The 25,219-nt window shown below is 35.6% G+C and overlaps 1 protein-coding gene across 1 annotated transcript in view; it reads right to left on the reverse strand.

Moving 5' to 3' along the window:
• Positions 1–25,219, reverse strand: part of LOC136036345 (nuclear pore complex protein Nup98-Nup96-like) — a 127,337-nt gene that overhangs the window by 76,355 nt on the left and 25,763 nt on the right. Inside the window, exons 4-8 of the mRNA XM_065718496.1 lie at positions 19,707–19,919; positions 15,188–16,460; positions 12,691–13,049; positions 9,789–10,042; positions 5,267–5,474 (exon numbers count right to left, since the gene is read on the reverse strand). Of these exons, the coding sequence (XP_065574568.1) occupies positions 5,267–5,474; positions 9,789–10,042; positions 12,691–13,049; positions 15,188–16,460; positions 19,707–19,919 (2,307 nt within the window). The remainder of the gene's footprint in view (positions 1–5,266; positions 5,475–9,788; positions 10,043–12,690; positions 13,050–15,187; positions 16,461–19,706; positions 19,920–25,219) is intronic.

Genomic DNA, 25,219 nt, shown 5'->3' on the forward strand with positions numbered 1-25,219 from the left:
GTAAAATCATATGAGCAAATTTTAAGAAAAGACTTAGAAAAACTATCTTGAAAGAATGCACATAGCAGAGTCTATTCCTATTGTATATTTAAAAGCACATTTTTCGAACAGGAAGCTTTTATTTATTTTAAACGAACAAATAACTGACCAGAAAAAACAAATTTCCAACTTTTATCCGAAAAAGAAGCGAGCCAAAAATATCGTCCACACGAAAATACTTTTTATCGCCGGCTATCGAATGTAAACACGAGTCTAACCAGAAGCAATTGCAACACTTTCTGACATCAAAATACTTTATGCGATTGAAAAAACTATAAGTTACAAAACTAAATAATATCAACTGCAATTATCTTTTAATATCAGAAGGACGAAATTAATGGCTCACCTTTTTGCCCATTTTAAACATCAAATACACTAATTTCTTGAGATGACAGATGCATCTGTTTATCACACACGCACTGAACACTCCTTCCGAACACATTACATATCTTTGTTTTGTCCGCATACAAACAGGATAGTATACTATTTAACACAGTTTCATGTATGGATAGCAGGTCGTCCTTTTCTGGATTGGGAGTATGTCATAAATAAAGATTTAAAGGAAATGGGAACTTCCTGGGAGGGTGTAAAGAGGAAAGCCTTGAATAGATTAGGTTGGAGAAGGAGCGTGCGTAGCTGTGTTGGCCTCAGGCGGCTTGGTGCTGCAGTGAGTTATTATTATTATTAGTAGTAGTAGTAGTATAGTTCAAAAATTAAGAGGCCTAGGTTGGTGCACGGCTACAATAAAAATGATACTGCAGTGCGCCTTTTCTTTGCATCTCATGCTGACAAACATATTCTGCAAAATTGAAAAGGCACAATTTGAGGCTCACTAAAAGCGGTACACCTGCCAAATCTTTTTTGACGGAATAAAAAGAGGCTATAATGGAATAACCGCAAAGATAATGCTCTCAATCGGTGTGCAACACAATAGCTCAAAATTACTGTTAGGACTTCTGACCTTTTTTCCAGTTGATGGAAACGACTATATAGCTCTTTTACTAATATTTGAGAAATCCAAATTTATTTTAGACCGTGCAATAATCTAAAATAATAAGCAATCTAAAGGTGAATTTTACGCTTTGATTGTGTACATTTAAAACAAGAGCTAAGAGCTCATATGGCACTTGTGACGAGGTCGGGAGAGCCAAGAGCTCATATGGTATGAGCTCTAGCCAAATTCTAAGAATCAATAGATGGCTTTAAAATGAAAATCAGAGGCTTAATGCCGGTCGGGATTTAAAATAAGAGCTCTGAGTCACGAGGTCTTTCTAAATATCAAAATTCATCAAGATCCGATCACCCACTCGCAAGTTAAAAATACCTCAATTTTTCTAATTTTTCTTCTCCCTTTAGCCCCCCAAATGTTCGAATCGGGTAAAACGAATTTATCAAGTCAATGTGTACAGCTCCCTGACACACCTACCAGTTTTCATCGTTATTTTTTCAATTTTTCCGAATTAACCGCCCCACCCACTCCCCCCCCAGATGGTCAAACCGGGAAAACAACAATTTTTAATTTAATCTAGTCCGGTCCCTGATACACATACCAAGTTTCATCGTCCTAGCTTGCCTGGAAGTGCCCAAAGTAGTAAAACCGGGACAGACAGACAGACAGACCGACAGAATTTGCGATCGCTATATGTCACTTGGTTAATACCAAGTGCCATAAAAATATACCAAAATATATATAAAACGAGGTCACCTCATGCCTGAAACAAGAAGAACAGTGTTGGTTGTAACCGTTTAGAGTAGACAAAGGCAGTGGTCGGCAAAGTGCGGCTCCGGAACCGCATGTGTTTCTTTGGTCCCTTAAGTGTGGCTCTGCTACAATTATCATGGAAGGCAAAATAATATTTTCTTTCAAAAAATGTATTCTATTTTGATAAATTAAATTCTTCTATTAATCGAGAATATTTTTGTAATTTTTGTTTAACTTAAAAGATTTAAGAACAAAGCAGACAGTAACTACATATACCATCGTTTTCCAAAATCATTAAAAATAGAACAATCAAAATTTTTTCGAAGAGAAACACACAGCATATAGAAGATAGGAAATTGGTTTCGGCTTTATCAGTATCAACTGACAAGTCTTGTGATACAAATCATACAGCACAAGTTTCACTTTTTGTAAGATTAATGGTTCACTCAGGTCCTAAAAAAGAACGTCTAGGATAATTATAACCCAAAGGTCAGACCCGTGAAAAGATATTGCAAGTGCTGAAATTCAGTGTACGGTTAAACATCATATTCCCCTTATTAAAATTGTGTTGATATCAACAGATGGGGCAAAAAGTATGAACGACGTCATACTTTTTTTTTTCAGGCCTAGTGGGCTACCAGAACATCATAGAGAGATGCTTAATGGCTCATTGTAAAGCTATTTATCATATCTGCGTGCTATTTATAGGTTCCACCATCTGTAAGTGCCATGTGGCACTAAAATGGAGCTTTTTGTACCGTCTCTGAAATGGTGGTGCTAGCAGGCTACCAGAACATCGTAGACAGATTTTTTATAGCTCATATAAAAGGTATTGTTCATATCTACGTTCTTCCTATAAATTCCACCAAATACAAGTTCCAAATGTTACTAAAACGGCACTTTTTGTGCCATGTCTCACGTGGGAAAGCAGGGGCTATTGGGCTAGCAAAACTTACAAAAGTTATGTTTAATTGCTCATTTGAAAGCTATTGCTCATATCTACGTGCTTTTTTAAATTAATTCTACCATTCGTAAGTGCGCTATAGCAGTGAAAACAATATTTTTGGCGTCACTTCTTGAGTGGAAAAGCTCTGAAGTACAAAACAGGTACTATTGTAATAGTTATGTTCGAAAACCCTAAACTAGAGGTTTACAAGAAACCCCCCCCCCGTACTCCCCTCCCAGCTCCCTCAGAAAGTTTCATAAATCGTCTGCTCACCAGTAAGCTACCGAAACTACAATACAAGTGGTCTGTATTGAATGATCTGGAGAAGGAAGACATGAGCAGTTTCAACGCTTGGAATAGTATTCCTGACTCTTACAATCAGCTGAAATACTGATTGTGTTTGCTGTTCTTTTACTTTTCGGTTATGCATGTATATGTGAACAATTATTTTTCAAGCGTAAACATTATCAAGAATAAACTGAGAAATCGTCTTATTTATGAAAACTGGGATTCACGCCAAAAATTAAAAACAACAACTTACAAACCTGACTGACTCAACCTTTACAAGGAGATGCAAGCATATTGTTCCCATTGATAAATATTTAATATTTATTATTATTAATAGATATTTTAAGTGTGAAATTTAGTTTTGTTTAGTATACCACTTATTTAGTGCAAAAACAAGTTTACTAAACAAGCAGATTTGGCTCCCGATTCTTTAAAAATTATTGTAATGTTCGTATTTGGCTCTTTGGCTAATAAGTTTGCCTTATACAAAAAAAAGAACGAAATATTAAAAAAAGGCATGCCACATATGCCTTTGCGATGACCTGAGGAAGAAAAAATCTCGCCTCCTTTCCCCCAAAAAAATTCAAAGGCTCTTTGACCGTTCGCTCTCCCTCCCCCCCCCCCTAAATAAATCTTGGTAAATTTGTAGTGGCACATCATATCTAAAGGAAAAATGGTAATAAAATGAAAGCAGTACCATAAGATTTCTTGCTTTATGCTCTTTTCAAATGTCATGATAGCTTTTATGACAATGTAGTCCACACCTCTACCCCTGATCTCTTGATGTAGTACCGAATAATGTATTTCTTCCTCTTTTTTCATATCTCGTAATGCGTCATGTCTTCTTCGTAAGCCAGTTTATTATATTCGTAACTAGGTGAAACCCATTTCCTCCGAATGATTACAAAAGAATGTCGCACAAAACAATAATTTTAAAAATGGTTTTAAAACGTGAATAACAATGGAAGGAAACCTGACAATCAAATTAAAACGCGGCTCATATTACAAAGTAAAAATTGTATTGTCTTCGTATTTCCTTTTAGTTTTTTTTATTTCCTAGGGTTATATCCAGAACCATCAAAAGTGGGGGGAGGAGGTACATCTTCTTAAAAGTGAAAGTGATATGTAAATCACATAAAAGTGATATGCAACGGTTTGTGCATGATTTATAACGCTTATTGCGCCCCTGTGCTTTTGTTTTTATCAGGCATGGCTCATCTGTTTCGTAAGAAAGACCGCCATACTCTACGTGCTATATATACCATACTGTATTTCAGATATTACAAACTCCTCCTCCGGCTTCCTAGATGGCACCGAAACAGAAAAATAATTGCTCGATTTGGTTTAATAAATGTGCCTTCTCGGATTCGGTCTTCCAGTGAAGATTTATTTAAAAAGATTATCAACTTTATTCACGTTTACGACCCTCTGCAGCCTTTTTTCATATTGATACTGGTTAATTAGTCCATGTTGTCTTTTGTTAGTTTGAATTTTTTCTCGCTGTTTATCGTTTTTGTTTCTGTTTATTTATAATACTCCCTACTTTGTGTTTTTTATACTTTTACGGGTAATAAAGTCCATTCATTCGTTCATTATGTGGAAATTCTGTTTTATTAGCACTTTTCATATAGATGTGGTCAACCAAAAAAAAATCTAAGTTTCACCTCCTCATGAGTGATAGAAAACAGGGTATACTTATCAAACTACGTGTAAAATTCGTCACCTTTTAATGATGGATACTGGCTGTATGTAACCTCTATAATAAGAAACAGTCACTTGCCTTTGGGCATAAAGAACGCCTATTCTCATGTGATGATACGAAATTAACTGGCTCTGATTGTAAAAGTAATCAGAAGCATTATTGGCTTTAATAACCCGTTATATCTTATGATTGACTGGGTTTCACGGACACTTACTAATTTTATAAAGAAAGATTGAAACGTAACTCATTGGCTTAAAATAATTTTAGGTTTCTGGAAAGGTCTAGACTAACTCGAGAGTTAAAACAGGAACACGAGAATAGACTTGTGCATCTTGAGCACTGGGGCATAAAATTCATTCAAGGTTGAAGTGATGATAAGTAGGAGGAGGTGGGGGGTCAATGGTTTCGGAAAGTACCGAAAAATTTGAGTTTCACTCAAAACATACAATTATATATGAATTCGACGCTTCATTCCTGGTCATACTTATCACCCGAAACTAGAAACATTGATAAATCACACTTCTAACTCTCTTCAATCGGTAATTAGGGTAGCAAATGTCAACTTTGATAAACAAGCAGCCACACAAACCTGAAAATCTAGTGCTTCTTCTCGTATCAATTTCATCTTCCACATCAGCAACAACTGTCAAGGGTGACAAAGGTTGTCGATCGTGTGTATGTTTCACTACTTGCGATTCAAGTATTCCCTTTTCAGGTGGCAACACTGGGCTAGCTTGAAAATTTTCTTGATCTTCTTCGTCAGCTTCTTCAATTCCATATTTTGAAAAATGAGGAACCTAAAATGAAGTAGAGTAATAAATTGATGCATTTAGAAAAATATCGCTTAAGAAACACGTGACTTGAGCCGGTAATCTTAATAAAGTTTTTTTCGGAGCTTCCGAGCTTTCAGAAATTATCAATTTCATCTTCCACATCAGCAACAACTGCCAAGGGTGACAGAGGCTGTCGATCACGTTAATGTTTCACTACTTGCGATTGAATTATTCCCTTTTCAGGCGGCAACACGGGGCTAGCTTGAAAATTTTCTCTATCTTCTTCGTCAGCTTCAATTCTCCAAAGACCATTTCCTCAATCGTTTCCTTGAGTTCTGGCAGTTTCATCGCAAAAGCAGTGTCACAGGAGCAATACTTTGTTGTTTTTTTTGTTTTTGTTTTTCACCATTAATAAAAAAGAATAGTTGTCAACTACTCTAAGTTTTGATACATTAAGTAAACTTGCATAAAGGTAATTCCCCTTACCACAAAACATATTGGAAATAATAAAAAGGTAGACGAATGAGCACAAATAAGTGACCCGTCACCCTTGAAGATGAATATTTCCTATAACACTTTCTGAAAAGTCACTCTCAGTGATAGACGAGAAATCCTCAAACAATGAAATTTTGAAGAATGCAGGTACGTGGGGTTTGAATTCCAGAGGCTTAAAACTGATTGATTAACGTCCCCTTGGCTTTAGGTGCCTACCTACCAGATTTCAAGCGAATGAAAACAGTTTAATACGGAATTCCTGTGGGGCTCAGAAGTTGCAAAGTTCATCTCCTTTGTCCTTGGCATAAATTACTTCCCCATAAAGTCCAAGCGAACCCGAGCACCAAAGGCCAGAGGACCAAAGAGGCCAGAGCATAGGGCCACGTCTAGGGAGGGAGGATGCCAGAGTTGACCCTTCCCCCGGAATCTATGTCCGACTCGTACTAAAGGAACAAAAATACACGTAAATAAAATTTTTCTCAAAAATATATTGATAATCACTAGTCTATTACAGTCTATGGGTCACGAGTTGCCCAATTTGCAATTGCGAAACGAGTCTTGATGGGTGAGCCGAACTACGGCGGTCAAGGTAATTGTTACAACCAAAGGGGACATAATACAGTTTCTACAGTCAGTTTGGTTTCTGACTTCGTTAAGTGAAGAGTGATTTGAAAAATGAAAATGAAATGTAACAAAATGTCATTTTTGGCACCCAAGCGAACAAGGGCGGATATTCCAGATAATCAAGCTGTCGGGTCGTCTGCGGATTGTTAATCTGTCCCTGTTGGCTTAAATAACGCGGAAGCGGTTGCTAGTCCCTGCAACCGCTAACTGCCACCGCAAGCAACCTTCGGTGACCGCTGATGAAATGACGGACATTTCCAATTCAGAGTAGCTATCTGTTTGTATCAGCTACACCTCTGCAAGGAATTTTCTTAACAATTTTCTTGGTTGTGTCTCAGTTTTGGATCTACTTGAACAAGATTTCACTTGGTCAATACTGCATTTTCTTGAAAGCCTTGAACTTAACCTAATAAGAAGGTCGGCCAGGGGTATGACAGAGCGAGAAAGATGAGCGGCCATCAAAGGGTGTTCATACGCCAACAGCCCTAAAGGCACTTTAAGTCCACTGTAGCACATATAGTCCCGACCTTGTCATTTTGTTTGTCTGCTCTATTCCAGTTTTCTAATGTTTCTTCAGAACCTTACTGCAAATCTGGAATTTCTACTCCCCAGATTCGCAAAAGCAGAAGCTAAATGGACTGTGCAAAACAAGGTGGGTCGAGTACCACGATTGATTTATGTATTTTCATGAACTCTACCGGCCGATTCAGTGTTCTCTCAAAGCTCTTGAAGAAAACAGCAACGGATAAACTTCTGTAAAAGCATAGGAAATTCTGGATGTCATGAAATAGTAGCAGTTCATTATGTATTTCCACGTTGTAAAAAGAACTTTTCCGCCTGACGTTGCCTTTGTGCATGACTCTCGGTTGACTGCAGCTTGTACGCACGTTCTTTCCACAACAATGACAATGTGACAAGATGCTGTCACTGGCTTTGTTCCTATTTTTGACGAAGTTCAGTTTATTACTACTACATTAGGGATTCAAGTTCATTTATTTATTAATCGCACATACATATATATATATATATATATATATATATATATATATATATATATATATATATATATATATATATATATATATATATATATATATATAAATGACATAGGCCCACGGGGAGACAAGCTCGAAAAATTGATTGAGATGCCTTGCTCGAGAACAAGATGTGGAAGGAACTATCATCTTGACGATCCTGATATACTCGCTCGCTAGAGAACCTCTCTATTTATTCCTTTTCTAGATCACTTCATATCGTTGCTGAAGCAGCGTTTTGAGCTTCAACCGTATCTTTTGTCCCATCCCAGCATCTTTGTTCTTTCGAAGACTGAATATGTTGATCCCAAAAACCTGAAGTTGGAGTCTTTGCTCAAACCATTTGGCGATATTCTTCCCGAGCCAGACTGCTTAAAGCAAGAGGTTGATCTTTGGTGTAGCCAATAGGAAAAAGTTCTCATCACAGGAGTGCGGTCTTGTGCTGTATCTTTTCTTCACGATTACAACTCTGCCTTTTTTTTTAATATTTCTCTTCTCTTGGCTGTCCTTTAACAGGTTTGCAGGGCGAGGGTGTTGGAGGGGGGTCGAGGGCCCACTTCGAGCCACAAATCATACAGGTTTAATATCACTGCACGTTTCAGACTAAACCAAACTGTCAATTACCTTTCTTTCGACTATAAAGTTGGCGGCTGGAGGGGCGCGGGATGACAGAGGAGCCTATGCCAAAAATAAGTCCTCCAATTGTACCTATAGGAAATATTTGATAGATTCCAGTTCAAATAAGGTGTAAATGTATTCAGCACGCCAAAAGTTGGCAATGGAATATGGAAAAACTTGATAGTGTGATGAGTTAAGAACCTACTTGATGCTTCAAAGTTGATTCCGGAGTCATCAATTGACTTTATTGCCTGAAATCAGCCTTCTAATGAGAAAAAGGTAAGCTCTTTTTTCTTTAGCCATGCAAGAACTATTAAAGTTTATCCAGTAAAATTTGATGCACTACAACTTCAGCAGTCCCGAATACAGAAAATGAAATAAGAAAGTTAACCAAAATCACAGACAAATTTTTAGAGACGTTGGAAATGCACCTTTTGGAGCCCTAAAGTTTTCTATTTACTAATTCCTAGGATATATTTTTACGATTGGGCCAGGGAACCATCGTACGTAAGGTACTTTAAGATGATAGCCTAAATTTAATTTGAAACTGATTTTTACTCACTCGCCCGCCTGAACGTAGCTTTCCACCCCAAAAGAAAAAGAAGTTAGAAGAAATTGAAAGTTTGATAGAGGAACTCAAAGTAGTTATCTGACTGCAAACTGCAAAACTGATACAGAGTGCAAAACTCCAACATAGATCACACTTCAGACTCTGGCCTACGAAAACAAAAGAAAACATCCTGTTCAGCCCCAGGCAAAAACTATACAGCTCTTTCCAAAATATAATGTCATATTCATCAGTCCACCACAAGATCTACACTTTCTGCAAAAACACTTGAGATTAAACCCTATTTTCTGACAATAAACTAAAATTAGCGGCATAGGAAACACAAAGGCAAAACCAAAGCATTGCTCACGACATAGCGGAGGTCTAAGAAAAGAAAAAATCACAAAAATTTTAAGAAACCATTTGCAGTGAAAAAATCAAAACTAAAATACCAGAAAGTCTTAAGAATTTTTACCACTTTTCTCTCATTTATGTTTTGACGGGAACCAACTGCTTGAATCGAAAGACTTATTACCATAGGTTTCACAGAATAAACACATTTTTTCAAAGCATATAATTAGATTGGTTGACCATTTGAAAGACATAGGAGCATTGAAAGACTGAATAGACAGAAATACACAAAAGGCTCAATTTTTTAACAAGGGTGGAAGGTTTTCCAAACCTGATTAGTGCCACTTTGGTATTTTCAGTAATTAAGCATTGGCAGTTTGGGCCATAGATCAAACTGTATTTTAGTTTATAATTATGATTAAATAATATTGTCACATTTAAAAATTCCATAAAAAGATAATTTATGAAATTAGTTATTGATTTTGGCAGACTTTCCAAGAAAATGTCGATAAACTAAGATATGCACGCGTAGCTTTTACAAACGTTAGGATTAATTTTTATCTAAATATGTATAGATTCTCATGGGAACACAATAGCGTATTTCCAGAAAAAGGTCACAGATACATCCTACATTCGAAACGATGATATCAACAATAAAAATGAACTTACATCAAAGACCCAAGAACCTGTTTCAGGTCTATATTCTTTAAACCGTGCACCACTTTTTTCCGAACAATTCTGCAGCTTCTCTCTATAATGCCTTTCTTCTAGGCGTTTGGGGTCTCTAATTTCAAGTCCAGTGGCTTTGTCAATGGGCCAAACCCTGTCAAGAGTAACCTGAGCCTTCCGATTGAACTCTTCTCCAACTGATGGTTTATCATCATCATTTGGATAAACGTTTACTTGCTTATGGAGTATGAAAACTGAAATGAAAACAAATATAAAAAAAAAAAAAAACATTACGTCGACTACAAAAGCCTCCACTTTAGTGACGTTAAAGTAGTTTATATCCAAAATTAATCAATGAAAAATGTATAACTAATCGAAACCGGTACTAATTTAATTTAAAAGAAATTGAAGTAATTGGAACTAAAGTTTTGAAACGAGTCATTTCAATAATCAAACTCGAGCTGGTGAATAATTCGAGCGCTACAAACTGATATTAAAGAAAAATAATTCAAGCTGAGCACCCAAAGTTAGTGAGTCGGAGTTGGCGTTATACCTTCGAGCCTCAAAAGAGTAGAAAACGACTCCACAGATTCCAGGGAGACTTCAATGATTGTAGCTACACCTTCAAAAGTATGGACTACATAAATCGAGAGTTAATTTAGAACAAACACATACCAAGTGGAAGAGGGCTTTCATACCTAGATCCCCCCATAAAAATTGCAACTTTGACAGCAATATTTTTCTGCATTTTCTTTATACTCAACCCTTATTATGGCTGAACACTGGAATCGCACTTGGAATTACATTGTTTTGCATATAATTTGCAACAAACCAAGTCCTAACATACAAAAAAGTTCTTTTTTCAAGTCGTTCATAGTAATGAGTGGTAAGTCATCATCAACTTGAAGCATGGACCCGTTATTATATTGTCTAGGCAATATTTTTGAAATTCGATAAAATAATTTTTTTCACCTAACATGTTTTGGGTGGGAGGGGGATATGGTGAGATTCTTGACAGCAGTTATATTCTTCTGATATTACAAAAACGACCCCTCCCCCCAATGACCGTCAATTGAGCCATATTCTGGTAACTAAATTTGAGAACCAATCAGAATGTAGAAGCACCCACATTTTTTGGCTCAAACTTCACTTTTTTAGAGTGCTCTCTTTTGACTTAGCCGTATCTAGAATCTCTTTTTTTTATAAATTAGTTAGTTGATTAAGGAATAAAATTATCTCATTAAATCATCTAAGTCCAGAATCAAATCCAAAAACAATAGATAGCCCCAAATATAAAGTCTGGACGCATCAGAATATGCTGGGAGAAGTCTATAAAAACGCTCTAAATACTTGAGTATTACTTCGCTTATTGTAAATATTGTAATCCCAACTAAAACAGTCAAAACTCCCAACAGCACAAAGTAACCCAAGGCAAACATGGTGGCACATGTTCCTGCTCCGCCACATCCTGTTCAGAGCTTTGCTTTATACTCATTCCCATCAATTTTGTACCCTTCAAATCTCATATAAGAACCAATCATCACATTGGTCAAGGACGTCTTGCTTTTGCATTTGGCCTCACCTGGATTACCAAAAGGCCCAATCGTTGAAAATAAAACTATATAATCTGTCTTACTTTTGAATAATTCTTGTTCCCACATTAACTATACTGAGCTTCCTACATGATATCTATAAATATCAGCAGAAAAACTCATCTGAGCGTTAAGCCGCCTGAAAGTGATACACTAGCGAGCGCTCCTCAACCATTCTACTCTTTTTATTTTGAATTGCCAGAAAGTTTAGGCCTTGAACTGTAATAACTACCCTTACAATGATCAAAATAAGAAAGAAAACAATAATATATTAATAATCAAAAATAGGAAATAGGACATAAAACACAATTTATCACGTCTTTGATATTCATTACAAAAAGACTTCTGACAAATCTGACAATTTGGGCCTAGCACTATGATAAAGAAAATAAGAAAAAAAAAGCAACAATAAAATATAAAGAAATAAAGATAAGGAATCGGGCGTAAAACCCAATTTTATTATATGCTTGATATTTATTGTATGAAGGTTTCTAACACAGCTGAAAATTTAGACCTTGCAGTACGATTATAGTCCTTGAGACAACGAAAATAAAAAGATAAACCCAATAAAAAAATAGTAAACATAAATAGAATAAAATGCCTAAAATGTTATAACAAAAATGATGTTGTATAGTTTTCTAAAGGAAATTACCCCTGTTTAAAACCTCCAGATAAATTTGGAACTTCTGAGATGCGTAAGGAACACTTGAGTCTCTTTTCTTAAAAAAACCTCTGAGCCTGGCCACATTGATTTATTTTAAGAAATTCTTACAGTCTCCTCCCAACCTGTTGTGAGACATCCACACTTTCCCCTGCCATATTGCAGGCTTTAGAAGTAGTCCACCCGGCGGACGATTCCTACATATGAAAGACATATCCAGACCACCTAAATCCTTTTATTTATATTTTAAGTTTGCAATTATCGTATTCGTTCATATACTTTTCCTCGCTGAAAATACTCCCTTTTTTAATCGCTATGTATGTTTAACTCAATTGCCCGTCATTAACGAAATTACTATGAAAACTGAAAGGCAAATATTTAGCACTTTTTTTTCGCTGATATATTTTTGCTCAATACTAGTCAAATTAACGATTTCTAGGTATAATTTAAGGATTACAAATAATGAAGTGAGGCGACCAATTTTCTTCTTGTTCATGTCCTTAATTGAATTCAGTACCCTATCCATTCATAATTTTTTTGCAAACAACTTAATTTACAAGTCAAATAAAAAAACAAAAGGGAAAGAGGGAGTAAAAGGATTTCGAAAATGAAAACAGAAATAAAAACACATTAATTCCAAGTGGCTTACCATATTTATCAATATCTAATCCGACAACGTTCATCGGACCTTTGAACAAAATGTTTCCATAGCCATCGCGTCCAACAACGAAATTCTCAACAACAACTGCACCATCTGGATCAAGCTCTGTCCTCGACAATTCTTCCAAGCTAGGTATAGTGTAATAGCCGTATCTTCGACAGTTTATACCCAAGGGATGGGGAGGCAAGTCTTGCACCTCCGGCTCAACATATGACTCAACATGAGTCTCATTATTAGTTCCATCGAGCGACACTTCCGCGACGTCACTTGCCATTGTCTGGTCCTTTGCTCTAGATTGCGGGCGTTTTATAATTTCTGCCACGGTGTCGTCTAATACAGGAGGACGTCTTGAAATAAAAAATAATCCTAAATATTATAACCCGGTTATATATATATATATATATATATATATATATATATATATATATATATATATATATATATATATATATATATATATATATATATATATATATATATATTATATATAATTAATGTGGTTCAGATCGCTCCATGAGAATGAAAACTTTGCCTCTAACTTGAAAAGTATGCCATTAGGCATGTTACCTCTTTGTCTAGCTTGTATGTATACATTTTTGCTTAATTAAAAAATGTTCTATTCAACTTCATCACATGTGCAAAGTTGAAAAGTAAGCATCACAACATTGTATGACTTATGTACTGACAATTTGTACATTAACAATCGTATTCTGAAAATTTATGATAGTGTTCTAAACTGGATTCTCGGATCCAACAAAAAGTCAATTCCTGAAATTACAAGAAAAAAAGGAATGGTCAGAAAATGCAAAAAACTACCAATTTCTCATACAAAAGAAAAATTGACTAGCAAATATATGATCCTAAGATCTAAGTAAAACCCAAAATAAAATACGAAAAATAAATTGAAAATTATAAAGCAAGGAGTACGGAGAACTGATAAGAGGAGACTTTAGTCTCTCATAGAGAGGGAAAATCCTTGTTTGTCTAGAATTTCCTTTAGATGGCAAACATTAATCAATTCAATTATTATTAAATTAATTACAAAAATCTAAATAAAAAATATTCCTATTTGTCTTTTTTTTATTTTACACTGAGCCGAAGATAAAAGAACTAATTTTGACAATATTGGCTAGATGTGTATAGAGCGATAGGTATATTAATGCATATTTTTCATAAGCAGCCTATGTTTTGCATGCTGAGAAAGTGGTAATTATTTTAGATAAATTTAATTTATCTTAAAAACTTACGACCAAATCTCAATAAACTTGCAGCTTGAATAAAAATTTAAACTTTAACAGGCTAAAGCTAAGCGGCTATTGAATCTTGGTTTTGCGTTGTCTTGTATTGCTGCGTTGTCTTGTATTGCTGAGTTGTCTTGTGTTGCTGCGCAACGCTGCACTGTCAATTGTATTATTTGTTTTTAATCCTATCGTGCCGAAGTATCCTCCCTTAGCAGGTTCCTATTCCAAGACCGAATACGTTGATTTTTTAATTATCAGATTATCAGGTGGAGATGATGAAATTAATTAAAAAAAGAAGTTAATTCGATATTACTATGGGACTGTTGACTGATTAATTATAAACACTAATCTAGATTGTGGGGATGTACAGTTCCATTGACAATCTAAATGATAAATGCATAGACGGATGGAGGCGTACGGTAGTAGATTATTAATGAGAACGCTATCGAATATGTTTATTTTTCATCCCAAGGAATCTAATAGGTTTTTCAAAAACATATCAGTAGACATTAGTAAAAATAAGAAACACAGTTTAGACTTTAAACACATGTGTTTTAAAGGTACATTTAACGCTTATTTTGAAAATACAATCATAATTTTTTCATTAACGTCAGTTGTGTATGATTTTTTTTTTTCGGATTTTATTGCCAAACTTTTGCAAAGAGGGTTTTTTTATGTACTTCTTTTCAGACTCAATCTAATTTAAAATAATATTTTTAGTTTTAAATACAATATAATATAATCAGATTTGGTGTAGCATTTAGCCTTTGGTTTAATTATTTTTTCCTTTCGCTTGAAAAACAAAAAAGTCAATGGAAAACTTTTAAACAAAACCGATAAAAATATGGATATATTATTGAGTTTCGAATAGGAAAAAAAACAGATTGAGAAACTCTAAATAACCAGTATATTTTAACTTAATTTGTACTATTATTTTACCCTAATAATATTTTTTTAAACCCATAAACAATTTCTCAGACACTTCCTTTCTTTATTACTGAATGAAATTAAAATATAATAATCTAAACGAAGAAATAATTGAGATTCTATTTATAAGAATTGAAAAAAATTGTGTTTTGTAAATATGTATAAAAAAGAAACTTCCATTAATTAATAAATTTTTTGAATCACTGTTGATTAGTTTGTCTATTTTTATGTAAAATTTGTACACACGAAAATTGTCGACCCGCGCACTGTTTCTCAGAAGAAAATACTTCACGAAAAAAATAGGAGACTTTACTTACCTCTGTACTATGTCTCGAGATACTGACATCACCTCTCCATTCATGCGGTCTACTGGAGGTGACTGGATGCCATTTAAATCAAGAATAACACGATTGCCTCCTTTTGGTTTCAATGTCAGTTTCTTCACACTTTGTCTTGGTTTGAAAAGCAAATCATCGGCTGGCTTCCGTTCATCTTCTTCCAAACCCTCAAAAAGTCCCACCTTTACATTCGAAGTAAGAGCCATTGGCTTTGCTGTAGTACCTATACGGGGAGAGACCTTGTAATATGAAGGTACAGTTGTCTTAGTGGATGGCGTTAATTGTTGAACAGATGGTTTTAAAAGCTCCTCACGCTTTACAGGACCTTCGATGATATTTCGAAGAACAGGATTATCTGAATACGTGCTCTGCGAAATCGCCATTAACTGTGTAGCCAGAAGCGAGCTAGGCGGTGCAACCTGTGGCACTGGAGTTTGAGTGGGAGGAGGTTGACCGAAACCACTTGCAGTTGGCTGATTCAACCCGAAAATATTTGTAGTGGTGCTCCCGAAAGGTGTCGTTGATGGTGCAGCCACTTGAGCACCAAAAGGACTCGGGTTAGTGGCAAAGTTAGTGCCAGTTCCGAATACACCAGTTGGTGGTTTAGCACCGAATGGCGATTGAGTTTGGCCAAAACCAAACCCTGTTTGGGTGGAACCAAATGGTGTTGTTGAAGTAGTTGGTGCAAATAGGGAAGATGTTGTAGTAGTAGCAGCCCCAAACGGAGCAGATGGAGCCCCAAATGGTGACTTTTGCTGGCCAAACAAACTTCCCGTGGATGTTGCAGGTGAAGAAAAAAAAGAACTCGTGGTGGTGGTCGCTCCGAAAATGGATGGTTTTGCACCAAATGGAGAGGTAGTTTGACTTCCAAACCCACCCGTCGTTGATCCAAAAGACGGAGCTGATGTTGTTGGAGCACCACTAAAGACTCCTGTACTCGGAGCAGCGGTACCAAAAGGCTTAGCACCAAAAAGACCACCTCCGGCGCTAGAAGTGGCTGCACTTGGAAAACTAAATCCACTAGCAGTAGTGGTTGGCACACCAAACGTTTTAGCTCCAAAGAGCGAAGTTTGTTGTTGCTGCTGCGGCTGCTGACCAAAAATACCAGTAGAGGAACCAAGGGCAGGTGTTGCTGTCTGTGTTGAACCAAAAATAGACCTCTGCTGTTGACCAAACAGCCCACCAGTGGATGGCTGAGTTGTAGTACTTGCACCAAACAAACCAGGAGTAGCCGTTGTACCAAACATCGCACCTGAATATTAAAATCATATAAATATATAGCAGCAAGAAAATTCATTTTGCTTTTTATAAGAATATACTTGAGAACACTCAAGTGCAAAAGTGCTTATTTTATAAGAATATACTTGAGAACACTCAAGTGCAAAAGTGATGTCGAAACACAAGATGTAAAATTAAATAAGACATTGGACTTCAGACGACAGAAATTTGAACAAAAAAATCAATACTAATGATACATCTGTATCATTAAAAAGCCGTCATAAACCCAAGAAAAATAATATCATATTAATGATTTTCCAGAAAAGAATTATCATGAAAGCCCCATCATATTTTTTCACTCAAATGGTTCCATTCAGGACCCTGATTGAAACCTTTATACATATATGATTTTCCCTTTTCTAGATAATTTTATTAGCCAGCTTCCAGCCTTACTACATACTTCAACATTATTAGTCCCATTGTAGAAGCACAAACAAAGAGTGAAAATTAACCCGTACTGGCAAGTCTTGTACAGCAGATTACTAGTGCTTAGAGTTTAGGTTAGACATAAAATAATTAGTTGAAATTAACTTTGAGAGATATGGTGAAACAATGGTCCAAACAAGCTGAGTAATCATCTTCATACTCCCATTTAGTTCAGTTGTATGCGAAAAGGAAAATAATTTAGTTACGCAATGCCAACTTGTTTGAAAGACTTGACAATTTGTTCAATATCCTGGAACTCTTTCCTACTGATGTTACTGAGCTCGATAGCATTGTCAATGACAAGTCCAAAGAACAACAACCAGCAATGGCGGCCAAAGATAAACGATGTAGTCAACAACTTGTCTATTGGCAAAGACCAGCTCCTGGGTAATTCCAAGGAGTTAAACTTTAAAACTTTTCGATACTCGTTAAGAAAATACGGTCAATTGTGCTTCCAAAATTTGTTTCCAAACAAAAGGATCACCTTATCTGTTACAAAAATCTCCATTTATGCAAGTCTATAATAAAAGTAATGGCTGAAATAAATTTTCTCTCGGTTTACTATATTTTCCTTCATACGTTTCGCCAGGGTGATCGTATCAAACCAATAGCCCAAGAATATTGGGAATGGGCTCGTTTGAACGAAAATAAAAGTTCTAGTACACTTTTAAAGCGACCCAAAATATTGGAGGGCAACTAACTCCCCTCCCACACCCTTTGTTCACTGAGGTCATCCGATCCAAATTTTGAGATATCCATTTTGTTCACCATAGCTAAAAGGTCAAATAACTGTGCCTCCGGAGATAACATTACCCCCACGACCAGGGGTAGGGCTTTAACTTGTGAATTTTGCATATTGTTTACGTATAGTATTTTTATTTGTAAGTTAAGAGGCGTTATTCAAGGAGGGAGAATTTCCTGAGGGGGGATTTTCCACGGGTTGAATTTTCCATGGACAGGGAAGTTTACAAAGATGAACAACAGGAGGGAATTTTACACGGGAGGACTTATTACAACTCCTAAACAAAATTTATCATACTTTTTCTTTGCCAATTCAATTTTTCTTTTAGAGATATTCCGTGGAATTTGTCATGATCCCCCAGGGTACCTGGGGGAAAGACTATAAGTTATGAATTTTGCCTATTATTTACATATAGCTTTTAATATTTGGAAGCAAACAGACATCTTTTAGGAAGGGAAATTTTTCACGGAGGGGATTCTCCACGGGGAAGTTTTCGGAGATGAACCTACAAGGGGAAATATTACAAGAGAGAATTTTACAGAACTCCTACACGAGATTTATCTTACCTTCTCTTTAACAATTCAATTTTACATCTAGAGATGTTCCATGAAGAAGTTTTCAGTGGGAGGAAATTGTTCATGGCGGAATGTTCCGCTAGAGATATTCTCCATGGGATAATTTTCCGCGGGAGGAATTCTCCACGAAAAAATTTTCTGTGAAAGAAACTTTCCATTCGGAGGATGGAATTTCAAGGAAAAATTTTCCATCGAGGGGTTATTCCGGGATGATTTGAAAAAAGATTCAAAATTAAATGAAAAACAAGTCTTTTCTTTTCAAATGAAGAAAGGCTGAAGAAAATTTTCTAGGCGAAACTGTCCATAAGAAAATTTCTGGATGGAATTTTCAGCAGGGATTGATTTTCTGTGGGGGAGGGAGATTTTACGCAGGAGGAACTTTCCATAGAGTGATCTTTGCAGGGCAGGGAAACTTTCCACGGAGGAAAGAGAGGCATTATTTGACAACGATCAGAAATTGAACAAAAAAACGAGTGTTTTTTAACTGAGGGAGGAATATTGAAACTTAAAACAGAAAAATATCATGTCGTATATGAGGGGAGATACCCCCTTTTCAATACCTCGCTCTGTACACTAAAGTTTGACTTTTTGTCCCAATTCTGTAAGAACAACACAAGGGCTATTTAATTAGAATAAGAACCTTTTTTATGATACTAGAAAAGACATACATGGCGGTATCTCTTTCATATATGGAATAATTTCTTTTCGTTTTAAGTTTTAAAGCTGAACCTTACTTTCAGTTAAAAAAAAAAAGTTTTTTTATAATTTTTTTTTATTTAATCACTGGAAGGTAGAACCAATTTTCAGGGAAAAAACATTGACATGTTGCTGAGTTTGAATAGCCAAAAGTAGCCAGTAGGTTATCTTTGCTGAGCCCGAGTAATTTCAAATCTAGATTTCTAACATATTTATTTATGTAATCGAAGTTTGTACTTATCGTTTGATTTTATATTATTCAAAGTTGGAAAAAACTTGTACAAAATACACTTATATGTATATATAATTTGAGCAGTATATTTACAAATTCGGAGGGAGGGAGTGATTAGGTGTTAATTATAGTGGGATTGCATGCAAAATGTAACCTAATCTAACTAAAATACCAACTAAACATTTATTAACATATAGCTACAATGTAATTTTCCCCTGAACCTAAGCTAATTGTCTCCGTATATACAAACAGCAATAAACCGGTTATTGTCTGATTTATTTTAGACATACAAATTCTTGAATATGTACTGGCTAACAGATAAGTACCCAATTTTGATTTAACTTTAGCAACGCCAGTTTATCTGAATAAAAAAACTGATCAGAAATACCAAGATCGATATACTGATATATCGAAAATCGAAAGTAAAAATATCGATATATCGTTTAATCAAATTATCGCCCAACATTACACAACATGCCATTGGAGCCAGTAGATTAATAAAAAAAAAAAAAACGTGAATAACTCAAATATTTCAAGAACATAACTTACCACCCTGCCCAGGACCTTTCCTATTTGCCTGATAATCTTCAAATCGAAGCTCCTCAAAAGACTTTGCCTCATACTCAGGCTGGCAGGTGATCACCTGGTGTCTTACTTGTACTGTCTGCGTTGTATTGTTTTTTGATACAGTATCTGTACCTTGGATAGCCTTAAATTTCACTGCTCCTGTGCCAACTTGACCAGGTGTAGCACCAAGACCTCCTGGGAACACGAAACAATAAACAACAGTATAGTATTCTTGTAAATCAATGCTAAAGATTGTAAATACTACACAAAAAGATACCACGGGTGCAGAGAAAAACTGCGCATATATTTGGATTTTTTGGTGAAATTCAGTACAGTCTTTTGGTATAGCATAGCCATGACGCATGTGAATTACTGTCATTGCATCACAGGTCCAAATTAGCGGCTCCTAAAGACCAATTGAATTACACCTTGAAAACCTCATATCTTGAACATTTAAATTAAGCCTGCATTTTTTCACATTCTTAAACATTAAAAAACACATATCCCAGATTTTGACCATGATTGATCTGATGGAGTCTCCTCATTCCAGAAAAATTTAGATAAAGTTAATAAGATTGAACATGTTTAGTATTCTGAACCATTCCCCCAAAATTGAATCTTCTGACCTCACCCCCCCCCCAAAAAAAAAAAAATTAGGACCAGTGTGCATCTATGACAGGAGGATGACACGGGAAAATCCTAAACACATATTTATAATGAAAAAAATTGGTTGCAAGAGGTCATTAGTTCAAATGACCCCTTCTCCAGAAAAATTTAAATACAGTGTTTAAACACAAGCTTATTCATGTTCGAGACCCCCTCCCTCCCAGAAAATATCTTCTGGTTTATTACTCCCTAGAGTTTGGACCTTAATACATCTATTCTAGTGTGATATCATGGGAAAGACCTGCACGCAAAATATTTCGAAGGGGTATTATTCTTTGCAGCGATCAGCTTATTTCCTAATTCAATATAAAAGATTTGGGATCTAGGTATTACACTGAAGAAGACATAACAGGAAAACAATAACAGTTTTATTACAACATAAAAATTAAATTCTTCCTAATGACAGCAAGTCAGAGATTAAACCCACAAGAAGAGAAATTTTAACTTTTTGCATAGTACCTTTATGACTCCCATATATATTAAATTAAATAAAAAAAAAACAATTTGTTTTACTGAAAGTAGGGAGCGACATTAAAACTTAAAACGAACAGATATTACTTCGTACATGAAAGGGACTGCTTCCTCATCAACGCCCCGCTCTTTACGCTAAAGTTTGATTCTTTCTCTCAACTCTTCTTTTTAAAACAGTAAAAACTTTAGCGTAAAGAGCGGGGCGTTGATGAGGAAGCAGCCCCTTTCATATACGAAGTAATTTCTGTTCGTTTTAAGTTTTAATGTCGCTCCTTACTTTCAGTTAAAAAAACTTGTTTTTTTTTATTTAATTTCTGAACGTTTTTGAATCAATGCATGTTTTGATTTTGGCTCTCCGCAGAGGAATAATTAAAACGAAGATTGCATTTTTTTTTTTTTTTTTTTTTTTTTTTTTTTTTTTTTTTTTTTTTTTTTTTTTTTTTTTTTTTTTTTTTTTGGCTAAATGGCTTTCTCATAATTTTGATCGAATGATTTTGAGAAAAAAGAGCGGGGGAGTAAGCCTAGTTGCCCTCCGATTTTCGGTTAATTAAAAAGGCAACTAGAACTTTTAATTTTTTACGAATCTTTTTATTAGTAAAAGATATACGTAACTTATAAATTAGCTTACGTAAAGAACTTTTGTATTCTCATGTTTTTATTACACATATGAGGGGGTTCGCCCCCTCGTCAGTACCTCGCTCTTTACACTAAAGCTTAAATTTTGTCCCAATTCATTAAGAATGACCCCTGAATCACAAAAGCCGTAGAATAAATAGTTGAAATTATTAAAAAATACTTTAACGTAAAGAGCAAGGTATTAGGAGGAGGTGAGCCCCTCATATGGGTAATAATTTCTCTTCGTTTCAAGTTTTATTGCTGCTCCTTACTTACAGCTGAAAAAACTTTTTCATATTTATTTTTTTATTGTTTATTTTTTTTAAGTAATGCTAGTAAATCCTGCGCTCCTTTCATGGAAATTTTCTTCCCCCATGACAAATTCCTCGATGGAAAATTCCCCCAGCATATCCCCCTCTTCTCAACCCCTCCCCCCAACCAAAAAATCCTCCTGAAAACGCCTGTACACTTCCCAATAGCCATTGCTATATGTAAGCACTGGTCAAAGTTTGTAACTTGTAGCCCCTCCCACGAGGACTATGGGGGAGTAAGTCGTCCCCAAAGACATAGTTATAAGGTTTTTCGACTACACTGAATAAAATGACTATCTCAGAATTTTGATCCGTTGACTTTGGGAAAATAATTAGCGTGAGAGGGGGCCTAGGTGCCCTCCAATTTTTTTTTGGTCACTTAAAAAGGGCACTAGAACTTTTCATTTCCGTTGGAATGAGCCCTCTCGCAACATTCTAGGACAACTGGGTCAATACGATCACCCCTGGGAAAAAAAACAAAAAAAAAAAACAAATAAACACGCATCAGTGGTCTGCCTTTTGACAAAAAATACAAAATTCCACATTTTTGTAGATAGGAGCTTGGAACTTCTACATAGGGTTCTCTGATACGCTGAATCTGATGGTGTGATTTTCTTTAAGATTCTATGACTTTTAGGGGGTGTTTCCCCCTATTTTCTAAAATAACGCAAATTTTCTCAGGCTCGTAACTTTTGATGGGTAAGACTAAACTTGGTGAAATTTATATATTTAAAATCAGCATTAGAATGCAATTCTTTTGATGTAGCTATTGGTATCAAAATTCCATTTTTTAGAGTTTTGGTTACTATTGAGCCGGTCGCTCCTTACTACAGTTCGTTACCACGAACTGTTTGATATCATTGCCTACTTTCCATCAATCGCATCATTTTTTGGAGAGTTCCATTCAAATTTCTAAAATTACAAAAAATTTCATTAACTAATAAAATCTACTGTGCAACATTAAAATTAACGCGTTTTGTATATTAAGAATCGGTTTGAATAATAGATTTCGTTGTTGCATATTCTTTAATAGTTTTTTTTTTGGGGGGGGGGTTCGGTTTCTTTTAACAAAGGTCACTCTGCATTTAGCTTTTTTTTTGTACTATGAGCAGTTTTTTCCAACGCTACAATTAAATGTGAAGGAGGATTGCTACTACCTTCTTCTAACCTCATCTTTTCATATTCAAGTTTAATATTTGTAAAATAAGGCTTCAAAAGGATAATCATCCTTGAAAAAAATGTGCCTTTCCAAATATTTACAAGGAGAGGGGGCTGAAATATTCAAAATTTATCATGGGTTAACCATTTCCACAGTTTTCAAGGCTAATTCGGTGAATATTTTTTTAGGGATATTTCCATGGAAGCCAGTAGGGAGGCAACGCCCTAAGAAACAAGAAGCCATTAAACGTTATACATAAACAAGAAAAGAATATGTCTTACTTTTTTAATTTTGATGGAAATAATTTCCTGACACACTCCACTTCGGGAAATATCCTAGTGGCATTCAAGACCCCCTCCTTAATTTCTATCTTTGTGCCGGCAGATGTTTGATTTTAATCTTTCATATTAAATAGAAAAAGGTTTTCCCCAATACGAAGGGTGTTATATGCCCCCCCCCCCGCAACACCAATTTTACATACTTAGTCCAAAAACATTCTCGAGAACCGAAAGATTAGAGATTAATTTCAACGCCCTCCTGTGAAATTCCTCTATCAATTGAAGCCTTTCGGAGAGTTGGGAAATTTGGGCGATAGAAGCATATCTTTCGAGGTTTCAAACAAACTCCCCCAACCTACGCAAAGATCCTCCGACCATCGTCAAAATGGCTTATAAGCAATTATACACCATTGTACATAATTTTATCAGGCTTCGAATGAATAAATTCAGTATTGAGTAAATTGTAGCATCGAGCAAACTTAGTGTTCAGTATTGAGTAAATGAATAAATTAAGAAGCTTTTAAATAAGTGTCTATATTAACCATATGCTCTACGGCTACGAATCCTTTTAGTTGAGCCCTACGACTCTTGGAAGAGGCATCAAGGAGGGCAAAAGAAGAACTGGTGGACCCTGATCAAGTCTGACCTGGATCCCATTGGTGGCTTTAAGAAATTTGGACATAGATGGTCGGCCCATCTATGCCCAAAAATATGTCCTCGCAAAATGTGGATACTTGCATAATAATATAAACTTTCTACAATTAACCCCACCCCCCCCCCCCTTAACCAATATTACATGAATTGTTTTGACATATCAAATTTATAATATAGAAAGGAAATAAAAATGAGCCGTTTTTTATTAGTCAACTCTTAAAAAGTTTTTCAGGGAAAAAAAGAATCAAAGAAAAGTGAAGAGCAAATGTATAGAACTTCAACTTATATAGAACTTTCTGAAGAAAGAAGCAATAAAAAATGTTGTCATGCTGAAGATTCTTGACCTATGGACTGAGAGATAGCCGTTATAAAGTGTAAAAACGAAAAGCCACGTGGAGGTACGATAATTCACAGCTATTACGTCAGATGAAAAAGTGGACGCTAATCAAGACATAAATGCTGATGAATATGTCAACTTTGACGGAGAATAGACCAAAGATAGCATTAGACACTTTGCTCAGTGCAAATCCTTGCCACTGGTAATTGAAATCAATTTTGAAACAGCATTGAAAATCTTCGGTGGTGAAATCAAATCTCATCTTCTTTTTGTCTCAGAAATATCAGATAGCCTAAAAAGCAGCAAAGTAAATTGCTAGAGACTTTGGGGACAGATACTATTTGTTTCTGTCGATACTGATGAAGAAGACAATCAGCGTATGATTAAATTTGTCAATATGAAGAAAATTGAACTACCCAAAATAAGACTCATTAAACTCAAAGATGATGCGATCAAATATAAACCAGAAAATCCCGAACTTACGCTGGAAAACATGAAACCTTTTGTTCAAGCTTCAGGAAAATATTCCTGAAGATTGTGATCAAAAACCTGTAAAGCTTCAAGCGGCCATGAATTTTGATGAAGCTGCTCTTGATGACACTAAAAATGTCCTTGTAGAATTCCACCCGCAATAGTGCGGTCATTGCTAAGATCTTATTACCAAAGGATAAACAAAAGATTGTTATTGCCGAAATAGGTGCCACTTTTAATGAGTTAGAAAACATCATAATCCAATCCTTCCCTACAATTAAGCTGTGCAAAAAAGGAGACAGTAAGGTTGTGGAATACATTGGTGAACGTGCCTTAGAAGGGATGTCCAAATTAATCGAAATTGGTGGAGTCTATGGGAAGGCTACACCTGACCATAAGGAAGAAGAAGAAAAGGCCCATACCAAAGATGAACTATAAGTCGATTACTAAAGTAGCTACAATCTATCAATCAACTCGTTCTTTTTATAGGATTTCTAAATATATGTAACTTTTCCTATTTCCCACTTCATTTT

Source organism: Artemia franciscana, chromosome 15 (assembly GCF_032884065.1).
Source record: "Artemia franciscana chromosome 15, ASM3288406v1, whole genome shotgun sequence".
Classification (NCBI taxonomy): Eukaryota; Metazoa; Arthropoda; class Branchiopoda; order Anostraca; family Artemiidae; genus Artemia; species Artemia franciscana.